We start from the raw sequence: 15,833 nt of genomic DNA on the forward strand, positions 1-15,833 counted from the left end.
AAAACATATTAAACACATATTATAACAATTAATTTAAATACTTAACTAAAATTTCTAACACATATTAGTAAATCGAAATTACTTACATCGATATATATGCTATCGATATAAGTAATTTCGATATTACTTACCTTAGGGTCGATATTCTGGCCATCGATATTCTGGACATCGATATTCTGTCCCATCGATATTAGCAACTCGATATAAGTGTAAGTCGAAATTACAAATTCGATATTTTGACTGTGTGCCTTTATACATAATTCAATGCAATCGTCACCAAGTAGTTTTTCCACATTCATTTTTATATCTAATGATATCCTACATATAATTAGCAATTTTACAAACTTTGCATTTTCTGACCCGACTGCTTCTGATTCGATGGCTATCCTCCCTATACCTGTGTAGTCCCACCCAGGAGCATTTTAGTCTCTGTGTTCTGCTTGGATGAGGTATGCTTCCACTGCATCCAGGCCCTGTTTCGCCCAGCATGGGAGGGACTATTTTCTCTTCCTGTTTCCCTGCTCCCCCTCCCTCTACCTCCAGGTCTATCCCCCACCAAGCTTCCTATGGGACCCAAACTCACTTATTTATTTGTTTTTTAAACATTTTCGCTCCCAGTCGGTACCAAGAGCTCAAGAAAAGACTGTAGTTTAAATCGAGCATCAAGGACTGCTACAATTCTGGGTTCCAATGAAGGGATGTCTTGCTAAATTTGTCATGTAGGCATGGTATTCTTATAGCGGTACAGTTAAGCACCTTATACCGCAAAAATGATGATAGTGCTTCATCGAACCCCATCATAAACCCCTACTCTGGAAATATAAGACCAGAAGAGAACGTAGTGACGTGCTGATGTAAGCCGCTCCAGAAAACCAAGCAGGATGGCCAAAACATGGGTGCTGGCCTAACTATTAATCGCAAAGTGCAGTTTGATGAGGAAGCAGGGAATCACCAGAGCCAAATAAATATAGAGTAACATATTAATTATATGTTCTAGTGCTACCGAATAATAATTTCTTCCCCATCTAAATTCTCAAATAGCTGACCTGGCTTATGTTGGTTTATGGAGCCAATAAGGGCAAAGACTTCAGGCAAATACATAGCCAGCAAAAACCTTTAAGAAAATCAGGAAACAAGTTGGAGAGACATTGCAAAATGTGGGAAAAAGCATAAAAGCAGAGTGAGAACTGCAAAGTCTCAAGTGCAGAGTAATTGTGGCAAAAGCCATTGAATTATATGAAATGCATCTGATGGCCGCAATGATAAAGTGGGAAAGCTTGAAATGTTCTTCATAAAAAGGTAACAACTTTGAGTAGGGCCAAAGACATCATTAGAGAGGAGGGATGACCGTGCGGATGTTCAGGTGTAAAGCAGTGAGGGCCCCAGGGCATGAGCCATTGTGGTGTACAGCAATCAGGACTCCAGAGCAGTGGTAGAAGTGGGCGGGGACGGAAGGGCACGGCGTGCCCCTACTTCTAAAAAATATTTCAGTCCGTTCCCCTACTTCTTACTTTCATAAAAAGCATCCCGGGACGGCAAGAATAGTCCTACTGAAGAAATAAACGTTAACTTTTTTTCATTCAGAATCCAGGGGCTGCTCGCACTTCTCTGTGAACGACAGAGGCTGCAGCAGCCCCTCCCTGACCTCGCACAGAGCGAGGGCAGGCCCATTGTCATTCCAATTGAGGCTGATTAACCCCGTTTGGAATGACAATGCGCCCGCCCTCTGCCTTTAGCACATCAAGTGAGTGAGATCGGAGTTGGTGATTACCAGGGCCGGACTGGGTACCGAAACCGGCCCTGTCAAACTGCTCAGCGGGCCTCCCCTGGGGTGAGGGGGAGTGGAGCCCAGCAGCTTGAGCATATGTGCTTTCTGTTTTGGGCAATAAATCTGCCTTCTACCAAGTGAGCTCACAAATAAGAATTAGTGGTCGTATTTCAGAGACCAGTTTCACCCAGACCTATAACGAAAAGCTTCATTGCACTAATGTCGTAATGCTTTGTACCTTCCTGTACTTTACTACAGACTTCTTGCTACCACCCATTGCCACTTGTGTTCAGCGGTCCTTATTGTCGGGAGTTGAGAGACATTTCTTGATTTTCTCATCATCAGTCATTTGCAAATCAATAGGATTACCTGTCTTTTGATATTAGTCCTTATCACCGTCAACCCTATCTCTGTGTTATATTTGTTTATTTATTTACTATGCATTTATTTTTATAGTTTTATATAGTGCAAACTTAACATAATAGGTATAAGAGCACTTTACATTATAACAGTTTCATACATAAATTTTTCATTTCTTTTCGGCAAAATTCACAAAGTACCAGTATTAGGTCACAGATAATATTTCCAGTTTCATTTCCGTTTTGGCTGATTTTGTTACAGGGGGCCGATATTGCTGACCCCCAGTAACAAAATCAGCCTCCCAGGGGCCCCAAACCGGCCCCCACCCTAGCAGCCTACCGGGGAAACGCCCGGTGCCCGCTATGGCCATTTCGGGCCTGGTGATTACAGAGGAGCTTTCCCCAGACAGAGTACTGTGGGGAACTTGACACCTTGTGTAATTTGTCAATGTTGTACACAGATTAAACTGGGCAGGAGCAGTAGGAGCAGTGACCGGACAGAAGAGGTGACAGGAAAGGAGAGGTACTGGGGCAGGAGAGGTGACCGGGGAGGAGAAGTGAAAGGTAGGAGAAGTGACGGGCAGGAGAAGTAACGGATAGGAGAAGCGACAGGGCAGGAGAGTTGACGTGTCAGGAGCAGTGGCGGGACAGGAGAGGTGACGGGGCAGGAGAGGTGACAGGGCAGGAGAGGTGACGGGGCAGGAGAGGTGACGGTGCAGGAGAGGTGACGGGGCAGGAGAAGTGACGGGGCAGGAGAAGTGATGGGGCAGGAGAAGTGACGGGGCAGGAGAAGTGACGGGGCAGGAGAAGTTATGGGACAGAAGAAGTTATGGGGCTGGAGCGGTGATCGGGCAGGAGCAGTGAATGGGCAGGAGCAGTGAATGGGCAGGAGCAGTGAAAGGGGCAGGAGCAGTGAAAGGGGCAGGAGCAGTGAAAGGGGCAGGAGCAGTGAAAGGGGCAGGAGCAGTGAAAGGGGCAGGAGCAGTGAAAGGGGCAGGAGCAGTGAACGGGGCAGGAGCAGTGAACGGGGCAGGAGCAGTGAACGGGGCAGGAGCAGTGAACGGGGCAGGAGCAGTGAACAGGGCAGGAGAAGTGATTGGGCAGGAGAAGTGATTGGGCAGGAGAAGTGATTGGGCAGGAGAGGCGACAGGGCAGGACAGGTGACGTGGAAGGAGAGGCAACAGGGCAGGAGAGGTGCCGGGCACAAGAAGTGACTGGTAGGTGACATGGCAGGCAGGTGATGTGATGGGCAGGAGAGGTGACGGGCAGGAGAGGTAACTGGGCAGGAGAGATTACGGGGCAGGAGAAGTGATAAAGCAGTAGAAGTAATGGGGCAGGAGCGGTGATTAGGCATGAGCAGGAGCAGTGAACGGGGCAGGAGCAGTGAACGGGGCAGGAGCAATGAACGGGACAGGAGCAGTGAACGGGACAGGAGCAGTGAACGGGACAGGAGCAGTGAACGGGGCAGGAGCAGTGAACGGGGCAGGAGCAATGAACGGGGCAGAAGTGACGGTGCAGGAAAAGTGACAGGGCAGGAGAGGTGACGGGACAGAAGAAGTGACGGGACTGGAGAAGTGACGGGACTGGAGAAGTGACGGGACAGGAGAAGTGATGGGGAAGGAGAGGCAACAGGGCAGGAGAAGTGACCGGGCAGGAGAAGTGACGGGCAGGTGACATGACGGGCAGGTGACATGACAGGGCAGGAGAGGAGTAGTGACTGGGCAGGAGAGGTGACTGGGCAGGAGAGGTGACTGGGCAGGAGAGGTGACGGGCAGGAGAGGTGACGGGGCAGGAGAGGTGGTGAGCAAAAAACAATGGATTTTTAAGCCCAGATTTCTGAACTGGGGTGAATATATGACATTGTTCTGCATTCTGTCCTTCAATTGTTCTTTTTGCATTTGTCACCCCGAGTGGGACGGGTATGCCCTGACGTGGGATCCGTGCTCTCCATGCCACTGGAATCAAGCTATCCTGGCTGATGAAGGCTGAAAGCCCGAAACCGGTCCTGGGATGCTTGTTTCCAGTCCAGGGAGGCCCTGGCTTGGCAGTTCAGGCTGGGCTGCACCCATGAGGCTCAGGGTCAAGACTGATTTGCATATGACTGGGCCCAAACTGGAATGGCATGGTGAGCAAAGAAACAATGGATTTATGCCCATTTCTCTGTACTGGGGTGAATGTATGATATTATTCTGCATTCTGTCCACCAGTTGTTCTTTTTGCTATATTATGATTGAGCAGCTAGCGGGCTGACATGAATATGAAGGAGCCTTTGTGGGTTTCCGCGAGTCTAGATTCTCCTGAAGAGTCCCTTTCTCTTCTGAGCCCTGCTTACAGGAGGAGCCCTGTATTCATGACCTCAATGTTTGAGACAAAAAATAATCATGGATTTATGAACAACGCATTAAGGTAACATGTTGTTCCTGCTTATATTTCACACGCTTTACATAAACCTGTATTCCCTATGAGTGTTTGCTTTTTCCTGAATTAAACATCAAATAAACATGTTTATCCATTGTTTTAATTAAATAACGTTATAAGCTGTAACTGGTCAGTGAAATGCTAAACGTACTAAAAATTGGTATGTTTTGCTATTTCTAGCCACACCCCTGACTCCGCCCACTGATTCAATCTTCGGTTATTCCCGCCCCCTGATTCTCCACCCACAGTTCCCCTACTTTTTTTTCCCCACTTCGACCACTGCTCCAGAGCATATGGGTGAGTAAATATGAGCGAAGGACCCTGTGCTGCGGATATTGTGGCCAGATGTGTGAATGTTTTCCAAGCTATGACAAGCCAATAGTTTTTATACAAATGGCCTTATTTATAGTTTGGTACACGGAGTACTCGGCCACAACAATGAAAATCCCAAACCGATTTAGAAAAAAAAAAAATGTTAAATTTATTAAACTATACAATACCAAAATAACAAAAATCCACAAGCAGAACCAGATATATGAATTTTTAAACTTTGATACAAACAATTCAAATAAGCATAAAGTGCCAATGATAGTCAATGGTTGCTTAAAAACGGGAACTAAATTAAATTTGACGCTGATTGCGATGAAGTGCGGCTCGGGTGCAGTAGCCAGATTCATCCAGGTCAAAAATATTGCCCTAAATCTTTAAGTCCCAATTCATCACAGCTGTATGCTGCTAAAGCCCCTTAGGGGAGGCCAAACAGTAGGGTATAGTTCAGGTTCAGTTGCCACTGGTCATCTGGGGCAATGCAGGAAAAACCCTCTTGTAGTTTGTTGGGTCTCTGTACCTTTAACAGGAGGTCTGCTTAATCATGCTTGGAGTCCAATTCTTTTTCCTGGGTACACAGAGAGCAGGTCCTATTTTATTTATTTATTTTATTTTATTTTGAAAGTTTTATATAGCGCGAACAAGATCTTTGCAGATATCAGAGCGCTTTACAGACGAAGGTTATAGCATGTGAGTACATAACAATTGGGGTGGGGAAGGTACATGTGGGAGCATAGTTAGACTCAACAGCTTAGTCAGATCAGACAGATACATCAATAGTGATACAATTAGGAATATATACGTATAATAATACCACTGTAAAATGCAGACACACTATCTTCGTCTGGCGTGTAAATATATGAGGTAGCAATCTGTGCATACAGGTGAAGAAAAAGTGGAATGTGCAGGATACAATTAGGAATATATATACATATAAAAATACAGCTGTAAAATTCAGACACCCAATCTTCGTCTGGCGTGTAAATATATGATGTAAATATATGAGGTAACATCGGTGCATTATAGGTGAGGAAAGAGTGAGATGTGCAAGATCCAACTAGGAATATAATGCCCCTGTAAATAAAATACCCCTGTAAACATATAATATAATAGCATATAGTATAGTAACATATCAAACCACTGTAGAAAGGCAGACACTCAGTCATGAGGAATGACTAGACCATGATGGTCGTAAATAAAATACCACTGTAAACATGTAATATAATAACATATTGTATAGTAACATATAATACCACTGTAGAGAGGCAGATACTCAGTCCTGAGTAATGACAAGTCCATGATGGTCGCTCCGGATAGACAGTCTAAGATGGCCGAACCAATATGGGAGATAGGGGAATTAGTCCTCTGTCTGCTGCTATTGCTTTGGACACAGGGAAGGGCAGTTTCACTTTCCATTAGAGCTGTTCATAGCATGATGGGAAGGAGGCTTATCTCTACTTCTGGTAGACTTGTGTTGGGAGTTGAGCTGGGAGCCTCGTGGACATCAGAGGCATGAGGGGGATTTATTGCTACAGTTTTATGGCCCCAGCCATTTTGAACAAAGGAGATAGCTTAGAAAATGTGAGCAGGCGGGTGGGGTGAAATTAATACCTTATGTGCAAGCTGCACTGTGAGCATGTTGAGTGTGCCAGCAAAGCTTTGCAGTTGTAGACCTTAATCAAAGCGTGTATAGGTCTGGATGGGGGCCTCTTTCAGCCCTCAGATATCGCTGTCACCTCCAGCCTCCACTGATCTGACAACCGTCCTTGACCCTCCCGGTCTCGTTAGCCTCAGCGCTCACACCTCTGAGCAGCGGTGCCCCACAAACTACAGCAAAGCTAGCGGCAGGGCGGGGGGGGTCCGCTGTCATGGCCGCGGCATGATGTGGGCTGGTCGCGGCAACCGTAGACAGCAGCCCCCGTCTCTGCCGTGGAGCGGGCGGGGGGGGGGCTCTCTCTGCCCTCCGATGCTGCCGTGACTCACCGCTGTGGAGCCGGCTGATCTGCTCTTCTGCTATTCACCGCCAGTGCAGCAGCCCGCGGGGGGGGCCTCATTCAGCCCCCGATGCCGCCGTGACTCCTCTGCCGTGGTGCGGGCCGCACGCAGGAAAATCCGCGGTGCCTGCTCGGCAGGCTCCCGGAGCTTCAGCTGCCCAGCCACAGCGCCCCCGATGGGGGAGGTTTTCGGGCTCCGCAGGCGTCATTCACAGATCAAGAGTGCCGACTCAGCAGGCTCCCGGATCCTCAGGCTCCAACCTCCTACAATCGGGTCAGTGTGCAATCCGGGCGATCGGTTGCATGTGGTACTGCTCAGTCTCGGTCTCGGCGGCGCGATGTGGATGCATGGAGGCTAGCGTCCAGTGGCGGCTCAGCAGGCTCCTGCAGCTTCAGGCTCCAACCTCCGTGAATCAGGTCAGCGGGCCGCCCGGGCAATCCAGTTACTTGTTGTTCCAGTTACTTTTACTCCAGTTACTTTTTCTGCTTTCTTTCCGACGAGCTGGTGGGTGCTAACAGGGATAAAGCCCGGTATGGGATCCCCAGCACTGGGAGCTCCCCTCGGGAGCTCCTACCAGGCGGCCATCTTGCGTCCTGGTCTATAGAGCTTTTCTCTGGTTAATGACAGCAGGTCCAGGAGTGTTCTGCAGTGGGGGCTTATCTGACAGGAGCTTGTGGGTGGAAATTACTTGTGGGAATGCCCTAACCAATAGGGTAATAGTTCCTGGGGCCAACCCCACTCACTTCAGGCATTTACAAGATGGCAGAAGTCTTTGGCCACACGAAATTAGGGCACTGAAAGCTGTGTGTGTAGTGTACTACTATGGTAATCCCAGTGTCCTCCCACATAGAAGAGAAAAATATAGGTTGGGGTAGTCACTGTACCCACAATAAACCCAGAGACAGATGTCTGGTAGAGCAAAAGTAGGGTTTTCCCAGCTACCAGGCCCTGTATACACAAGAATTGTTTTTGCATCCTGTTTTGCTTCAATTTAAATGCACCCCAGTGCTGAATGTAAAACCGAGAGACAGAAATCTGGTAGAACAAAAATAGGGGTTTCAGCAGACAGACAGTGGATATACAAGGATTGTTTTGGCATCATGCTTCCATTCCTTTCAAGTGGTCCACTAGAGTGTTAAATGTAAAGCCAGCAGACCGGTCATGCAGGATTTGGCATTCAAACAAGATTTTACACTAATGTCAAAAATTATGCTCAAACTGCACCCTGCATATTTTGTCAAGTCAGAGGAATCATATCTGCCCATTCAGGTCAGCCTACTGTTTGCGCCTGGGAGGTACCTTGCACCATTTTCACACCTACTTAAATACTAATTACTGGCTGGTAGAAGTTAGAGAGCAAATGCCAAATTAGCCTCCGGAAACTTAAGGCAGGCAAAAGGGAAATTTCTAAAAGTTACTTTTCCTTAATATCTGCTAAAAGATTCTTATTCTTCGAATAAAAATAGTGGTTTCATTATTTTTCTAGCTCGTCCCATTTCAGAGATACAGTGTTATGATGATTTTTAATCTGAACTCTGGTTTTCTACATAGGACAGCTTGGCCTGCCACAGTGAAAATTTGCTTTTAGGTGCTGGTTACTGCAAGGATAACATAACATTAGATTGACCTGTCCTATTAAATTTCATGCATCTTGCCTTTTGTGTGACACAACCTACTTAGGGATGACTTATTAATATTTAAAAGGGAGGGGGGTTTTGACCTGTCAAAAGGATTTATTTCAAACCGTCAAGTTGCAGTTGTTACAATGCTACAGTCCGACTACACTAATAGGCCTGGAGACATATTTGCACTGCCATCACAATAGGTACGGCAGCCCATCAGTGACATTTAACTTACAGGCCTTGGGTACACTTTGTACAATATACTAGGGACTTACAGGTAAGTTAAATATACCAATGAGGAATATGCCAACTCAACTAAGTATAAAGGTGGAACACAGTTAGCATGGACAAAGTTAGCCCTGGTTAACATGGACAAAGTGTTCAGAGTTCTAAAGTCAGCAAAAATACAGGTCAGCAAAATTTGAAAAATCTGGAGTGGACACACAGAAAATGTGGATTTCCTTTAGGGAAAGTGACATGTTTTCGTTTTGGGAGTTTGTTTTTTAAAAGAAAATAAATGAAAAAAACAATAACAAAAAATGTTCCTATGAGGCTGCACTGAACATCAAAGCTTCAGTAACTTCGGAAAGTTTTTCTGAAAGCACCAATCTCTGCGTGATGGAGAACTGTAAATATATCAATATGCTGGCTTCAGTCCAGTAGGATAGTGAAACATGTCTAATTATAGCTACATCAATGCACAAATAGGAATGGATCTATGTCTGAACCTATGTTATCATATAGGAGAAGGGGTCAGTATAAAATCAGTTGTCTAGGCCAATTGCTTAGGATCAGAAGGCAAAAATATATCAAAAGTAAAACAAAACTCGAAAATGAAAGAACCGTTTGCGAGTTGTGGCTACATTGCCTCCTGTGGTTGCCACCGTTTGAGGCAGTGGGCAAGTAGACTATAGGGACTTAGCCTAGCACCCCTAACCTCCACCTACTCGAAGTGTGATTAAGAGCACAAAGAAATGTGGACTAACCCCCCCATTTTTAGGTCTGGCGTTAGCAAAGACCTTTTGATTTTATTAAAATATGTTGTCCAGTGTTTTCTACATTGACATTGTCATTTTCCCAATGTTAGAGTAACTATTCACATTGTAGGTCGCTTCTGCTTTGCACACGTTTAATCAATCAGGGGGTTTATAAAGTGCACTACTCACCCGTTAGAGTCTCAAGGCGCTGGGGCGGGGGGTGAGGGGAATGCAGCTATGGATCAGTTGAAAAGCCAGGTCTTGAGGTCCTTCCTGAAAATGTGCAGGGTTGGGGAGCATCTGATGTTTACTGGGAGCTCATTCATGGTCTTGGCTGCGATGTAGGGGAAGGCTCTCCTACCTGCTCTGTTTCTGCGGATGCGAGAGATCTCGGCCAGGGCGAGGTCGGCGGAGTAGAGATTCCTCCTGGGGACGTGGAAGGTATTCGGGATTTGTAGGCATGGGTGAGAAGTTTGAAAGTAACCCTCTTCTCAACGGGGAGAAAGTGGAGGTCTCGTAGGTGTTGGGTCATGTGTTCGTGATGCAGAGTCCCGAGTACGAGTCTGGCTGCGAAGTTCTGGATGGTTTGGAGTTTGTGTAGGAGAGTTCGGTTGACTGCAGCGTGGAGGGCGTTGCCGTAGTCCAGTCTGCTGGTTATGAGTGCATGGGTGACAGTATTTCTGCATTCGGGGGGATCCATTTAAAGGTCTTGCGGAGGATGCGCAGGCAGTTGATATTGGTGGAAGCGACAGCGTTCATCTAGTGGCTCATCGAGAGGGAGGAGTGGAGGAGGATGACAAGGTTTCGCGCGTGGTCTGTAGGGGTGTGTGGACTCCCAAGTGCGGGGGGCCACCAGGTGTTGTCCCAGGCAGAGCTTGAGCGTCCGAGGATGAGGACCTCGGTTTTCTCGGAGTTGAGCTTCAGGCAGCTGTCCTTCATCCAGGCTGCGATGTCTTTCATTCCTTCCTGGAATGCTTGTTTTTGTGCCACATTCTATTTTCACATATGGCTAGCACATCTTTTTGTTCTTTTCTGGGATTTAGTATGCACAGCCTAGGCAAGGTCAAACACTGCTTTTTTTTTTATTCTCCGTGGTCGAACACTGGCACCTAGACATAATAAAGACACCCAGCTACTGTTTTAAAAAATGTGTTTTGTTATATAAGGGATATATCATTCTAAACAGACACAGAGTGGAGACTGGCAGACAACACAATGGTCCTGAGACAGTTATTCTACATCCCAGCTGATTCAGCTCTATCTATGAATGCAAAGGTATGGGGCCAAACTCAGATCGAACCTTTAGTCAATTAGCTTTCATAGTGAGGGTCGGTGTAAGCAAATCTGTCAGATAATATGACAGAACTCTTTGTCTAATAGCTATGCTAATGACATTACTGACCTGTATTTGTTTGCTAGTTGTGGCGCATTAGAGCCCAAGAGAGTAAATAAAAAAACTTTGTATCTCTTTTCCATATATTTTAGACAAGTATGAATGAGAGAATGAAAAGGAGTGACCCGCTACGACGATCCTGGGAGGGTTGGGAGTGTTGTGTTCTGGGGAGCCAAATCACTTGTCTCTCTGGAATGGTTACGAGGGCAAGTGAGGCACTATGATCTAGTCGGATTCGGCCCCATAGATGCTGATGGGGTATGGTGAGTCCTTACTTGATGTTCTATGGTCCCAAGCATAGTTCTGTTCCTTAGCAGAATCCCTGCAACAATGTATAATGTACATGCATATAAGCTTGGGTAGAGTACGGCTACATGGAACTCGGTGAAGTGAACAAAAAACTCCGCCGCTCTTTGCGGATTTCCACAAGCGGCAGAGCGCATAGAGTTGATTTTTAGTGTTGGCTGTTTGTCCCGTGCTGGAAAATCAGCACAGAATGGCACCACATGCAGCACAAGAGGTTGCCGCTTCTTTCTGCTGCTAGAGAAGATGTTCTGCTTGAGCGGCAGCTTCCACAACGCAAACAGAAGGTTTCTCAACACGATCGGTATCGGGCAACGTTGTTGAAAATTCTAACTTGGAGGTGGTCCGTAATAAGATTTTCCTTGCTCGCTACCATAATGTTGGAGAGTGAGAAAAAAAAATACCTGTTTTTCAGATTTCTGCATGCTGAGTGGAGTGAGAAAAAAATCTGAGCTAAATTTCATGCCCAGGCCTACTTACATATGGGGGCTTTCAGCCACCTCTCTTCATTCATTGGTCTGTTGTGTCATACAGATTTTGCTTCCACCCACTACAGCATATAGGATGGGTCAGCCTCCTTAAGCCACTGGTTAACTTTGTTCTGAGTGACTGCATCTTATTCCCACAAAGAGCACATACACACACAAGCTAGTTCCCTTCAGTGTTAGTGTTTTTGTTTTCGTTGTTTTCACTTTATAATTAGTTTAGTGTGGACTTTGTGCTTAGAGCCTGATGTGATAGCAGACCGCTTCTGATGCACATTCCATCTTTATCATATCCCATCTCCTGCCAATGCTGCTGTAAATTCCTTTTGGAGTATTATGCTTTTCTCACTGCTACTATTTCACAGCATACCAGATTGTGTCCATGTGAAATGGTTCTGTATTAAGTTATCCTCTTTTTACTTTGTTTTTTTTATCCTTGCGTTTTTTATCCTTGCCGTCTTTCATTTTCTCTTACCTTTTCGTTGTTGCCTTTTTTCTTTCTCCTTCTTTCATTGTTTTTAAACTAGATTAGAGTGGCATTCGCATTTGGAGGAAGTTTTACGTGTTTGGCAAAGGAAAAGATTTTTGAAGCATTTTGAATAGTGCAAAGTGGTGTTCACTGATCTGTTTACTCTCCTTCAATTTTAGATTGGGACTGTGCTTTCCTCTCCCTTAACTAATAATTTTACCCCTTCTGGTACTCTGATTTACCCCGCGTGGCCCTGTGGGTAGTTGAAAGTTCAGGCTTGGCCAAAACACTTGCTCCTTATATTCTTAAATGTGCCAATTGTACTATCCTACGTGATTCCAATATTCACTCCGACAGCACAAAGTATAATAAAGACTCCTCCAACATTGGCGATTTTAAAGATCAGTGGCTACAACTTTTAGTTAAGATCTTAGCTCTAAAAAAAAAGAAATTTTCTAGATGTCAATATCTTTATTCGATCCTTCTAACACCCTGCTCAGTTCGTCTCTCTCTCAAAATGATTGCTTTATTTTTTCTGTAGCAAAGTAACAGCTATCTATTCCACCTTTGAAAGTTCCGCTATTCCAGCTAATGGAACTACTGCAACGAGTATCCCTAAAGAGAGATTGTCCTTCCCCTCATCCTTTAGAAACCACAACTTTTCTGGCTTTATCAAAGGCTATTCGGCCAGGTTCCCCTTCAGACCTTCTACCTCCGCATAAGCTAAGCACAGTGAGTGCACCGCTCTCCCCGATCTGAATTGTGTTGCTGAACACTTCCCTACATTGCAGTAAAGTCCCTGGAGCATGGAAACAAGCAGTGGTACTACCACTACCACAGAACACTTCATAAGTTACTGATTGGGCCAACTATCACTCTATTTCTCTACTATCTCTATACCAAGATCCTGGAGAAGCATTTTAACACTTTTCACGTTTCTGGGAGTCCATAATGTGCTGCAATCTTCCCGGTCTGGATTTCCACCAGAGCACAAGGAGTCACTGAATATCTTAGGAAGGAGTTGGACAGAGGAGGAACTCCAGCTCCAATTCCCCTGGATTTAAGGCGGCAGGCCAAACAGTCATGCACATTTAAGGTGCACATTATACCACTCCTCCCTCTGATGCAGTATGCACAGCCCTGCCCGGTCCTAACCCGGCTCCAAGTGCCACTACAAATAAAATGAAAACATTCTGCTATAATCAGTTGATTTTTCCTTTTCACTGCTCCGAGAGCAGCGGGACGACTCTCCTCCATCTTAGCTGAGAAGCAGCTGCTGGTGCTAATACTGGGCAATCAACCCCAGCTGTGGTAACGTCATCGTTAGGTACTTGCCTTTCTCCTAGGCAAGCGATTAAGAATTTGGAGTTTTGGTTGGACGATACAGACCACAGATCAGCAAATCATCAAGATGGTGGCATACTGTTTTGGCTTGCTCAGATGTTTAAGAAAAGTTCTATGGTTCCCAACTTTGGAGACTTAAAAACCTATTGTGCAGGCTCTAATAATCTTTAAACTGGATTATGGCAATCTGTTACATCTGGGCACTACTAACTCCCGGTTAAAGCAGCAGCATGCTGTTCAGAGTGTGGTGGCCCATCTACTATGCCATATTCCTGGCTGTGCTGCAGTCTCTCAACGTCTTCGCCTACGGCACCAGCTTCCGATAACAAAACACAAAGCAGAAGGCATTATGCTATGAATATAAAACCATGCTCCTGGCTGGTTCTTCATACATTTGATCTTTGATCCATCCCTATATCCTAAACGGGAGCTCTGGTCCAGTCACTCCAATCTGGCCATTATTCCAAAAGTGAGGCCGGGAAAACAGGGAGGGCTGGCCTTTACCTTTTTGGGACTAAAGTTCTGGAACTCGCCGCCACTCAATCTTTGCCATGGAACCCTCAAGCGATGTTCAGGTAGATGCTGAAGATCTGGCTCTTCTAGAGTTTGAAATCTGCTCTACTCCTTTTTTCTCTCAGCGGACACTGGGAATCCCCTCTGGGGTAGCCTTGTGATTTATAAACCCGAATTGAATTGTTGCCTTCTTCCAGTTTTCCCTTTTTTTCACCATTGTTGCCCTTTTCCCCTTTTTTTCTCCTTCGGTTTCCTTCTTTTTGTTTCCTTCGGTCTTTTCTCCTTTCTTTCTCTTCAGTTTTCTACCCTGATTTCCCTTTTGCCAATTAACCTTCACTATTTAGCCCTTTCCTTTCTTCATTTTTTTTCTTCCTACCTTCCATTTCTTTCCTATTTGCTCCTTCCAGTTCTCTTTATCCTTTCTCTAATTCTCTCCTCTTTTCTTCCCTTCTCCTTTGCGCCTTCTTGTCCACTTACATTTTTTCGTGCTTGGCTTTTTATCTTTCTTCCTTTAAAACAAGATGCCTGCAGCGAATGCCAAACAGATTTAATTTATTAGGTCGGTGTTAGCCAAGACCTTTCGATTTAACTAAAATGTTGTGTATAACAGTTGCATGTAGGGTATTCAACCAGACTTCATCCATTAGTCAGTGGCTGGTGTTATTCACATTTTAACTTCTACCCACTGTATCATGCATTGAGGAGCAATGTATAAGCCCACTTAAGAGACTGGCTGACTTCACTATGTGCTGTGGTATGCTGCCCTTTCACAAGGAACACACACACACACACTGATAAGTAGTTCTATTAAGTGCCAGGGAGTACTATGGTAATGGTTTATGGAGACCCAAAAAACAAATGATTTTTTTATATTGAGGAGACAAGAAAGTTTTGCGAAAACCATGACAAAACAGAAATTGGCATAGGTCAGGCACCCAAAACCAGATCCATTGGCTTAGCCAATGCTGGTTTTGTCTGGCAGAGCAATCTCCACACGAGAAACGGTTTACTTTGTGGAGACGAATGAAGTGGAACTGCACAATGATGGTAGAACTAGGACTGTGAATGTTCTACTCGGTGGGTAGGTAGTAACTACTTACCCGGTTCCCTTGACACGCAAGGGTTACTCTCCTTTGATTTGCATCACTACTCGGTGGGTAGTAAACTGGAGACCGAGGACTAAAAGGCGCGCGCCAGGTTGCGTGTCCTGTTACTTTGTGAATCAGAAAAAGAATGAAGAATTACTCCTAACTCATGGATGCCTGCTCTTACCCATCTTTTGTGAATTGGGCCCGCAGGCAGCAGTGAACGCACAACGTATCCACATAGGGTGCACTGTAGGTGACGCAATGTCAGGGTCCCTAGATGAAGGACCTTCCAGAAGGCAAGCATCACCAGCTTTCTGACATCCTGTGCATAGGGCATGAACACTGACACCACACACAAGCACAGCTAGAATCAGACATGAATGCACACGTCACGAGAGGACAGAGCGGGCACAACTACTATTCTTTGTCGAGCCCACTTCCCTCCATGTGTTTACCTGTAGAGGGCGTGGCTGTCATGTTATTGACCGGTGTGTGCGTTTCCGTGGCATCTGGGTTCTGCAGTCGTCTGTTCCTACCAGATGATTCAGTTTTGTAGATGACAGTCTTCGGAATCCTGGTACTGGGAGGCGTTTGACTGGCAGCTTCGGTGGCTAAAAGAATGTACAAGTTTTGCACTAGTTAATTAGTGAAACCGTGATGTAACAGTGCAAACATGTTAAAATCTATATTCGATGTGTCAATTTAAATTGAATCATATCATGGAAATATTGTGCACTTCCAGACACAACACGGACTCAAATCATTATTCCCC

At 45.5% G+C, this 15,833-nt stretch overlaps 1 protein-coding gene across 2 annotated transcripts in view; it reads right to left on the reverse strand.

The window, feature by feature from the left end:
• LOC147718437 (V-set and immunoglobulin domain-containing protein 4-like) overlaps positions 1-15,833 on the reverse strand; it is a 146,818-nt gene that overhangs the window by 69,545 nt on the left and 61,440 nt on the right. For both annotated transcript variants that reach the window (XM_086966722.1, XM_086966721.1), the window contains exon 5: positions 15,517-15,672. In XM_086966722.1, coding sequence (XP_086822848.1) covers positions 15,517-15,672 — 156 coding nt within the window. The remainder of the gene's footprint in view (positions 1-15,516; positions 15,673-15,833) is intronic.

This window comes from Lissotriton vulgaris, chromosome 4_1, assembly GCF_964263255.1.
Source record: "Lissotriton vulgaris chromosome 4_1, aLisVul1.2, whole genome shotgun sequence".
NCBI classification, from domain to species: Eukaryota; Metazoa; Chordata; class Amphibia; order Caudata; family Salamandridae; genus Lissotriton; species Lissotriton vulgaris.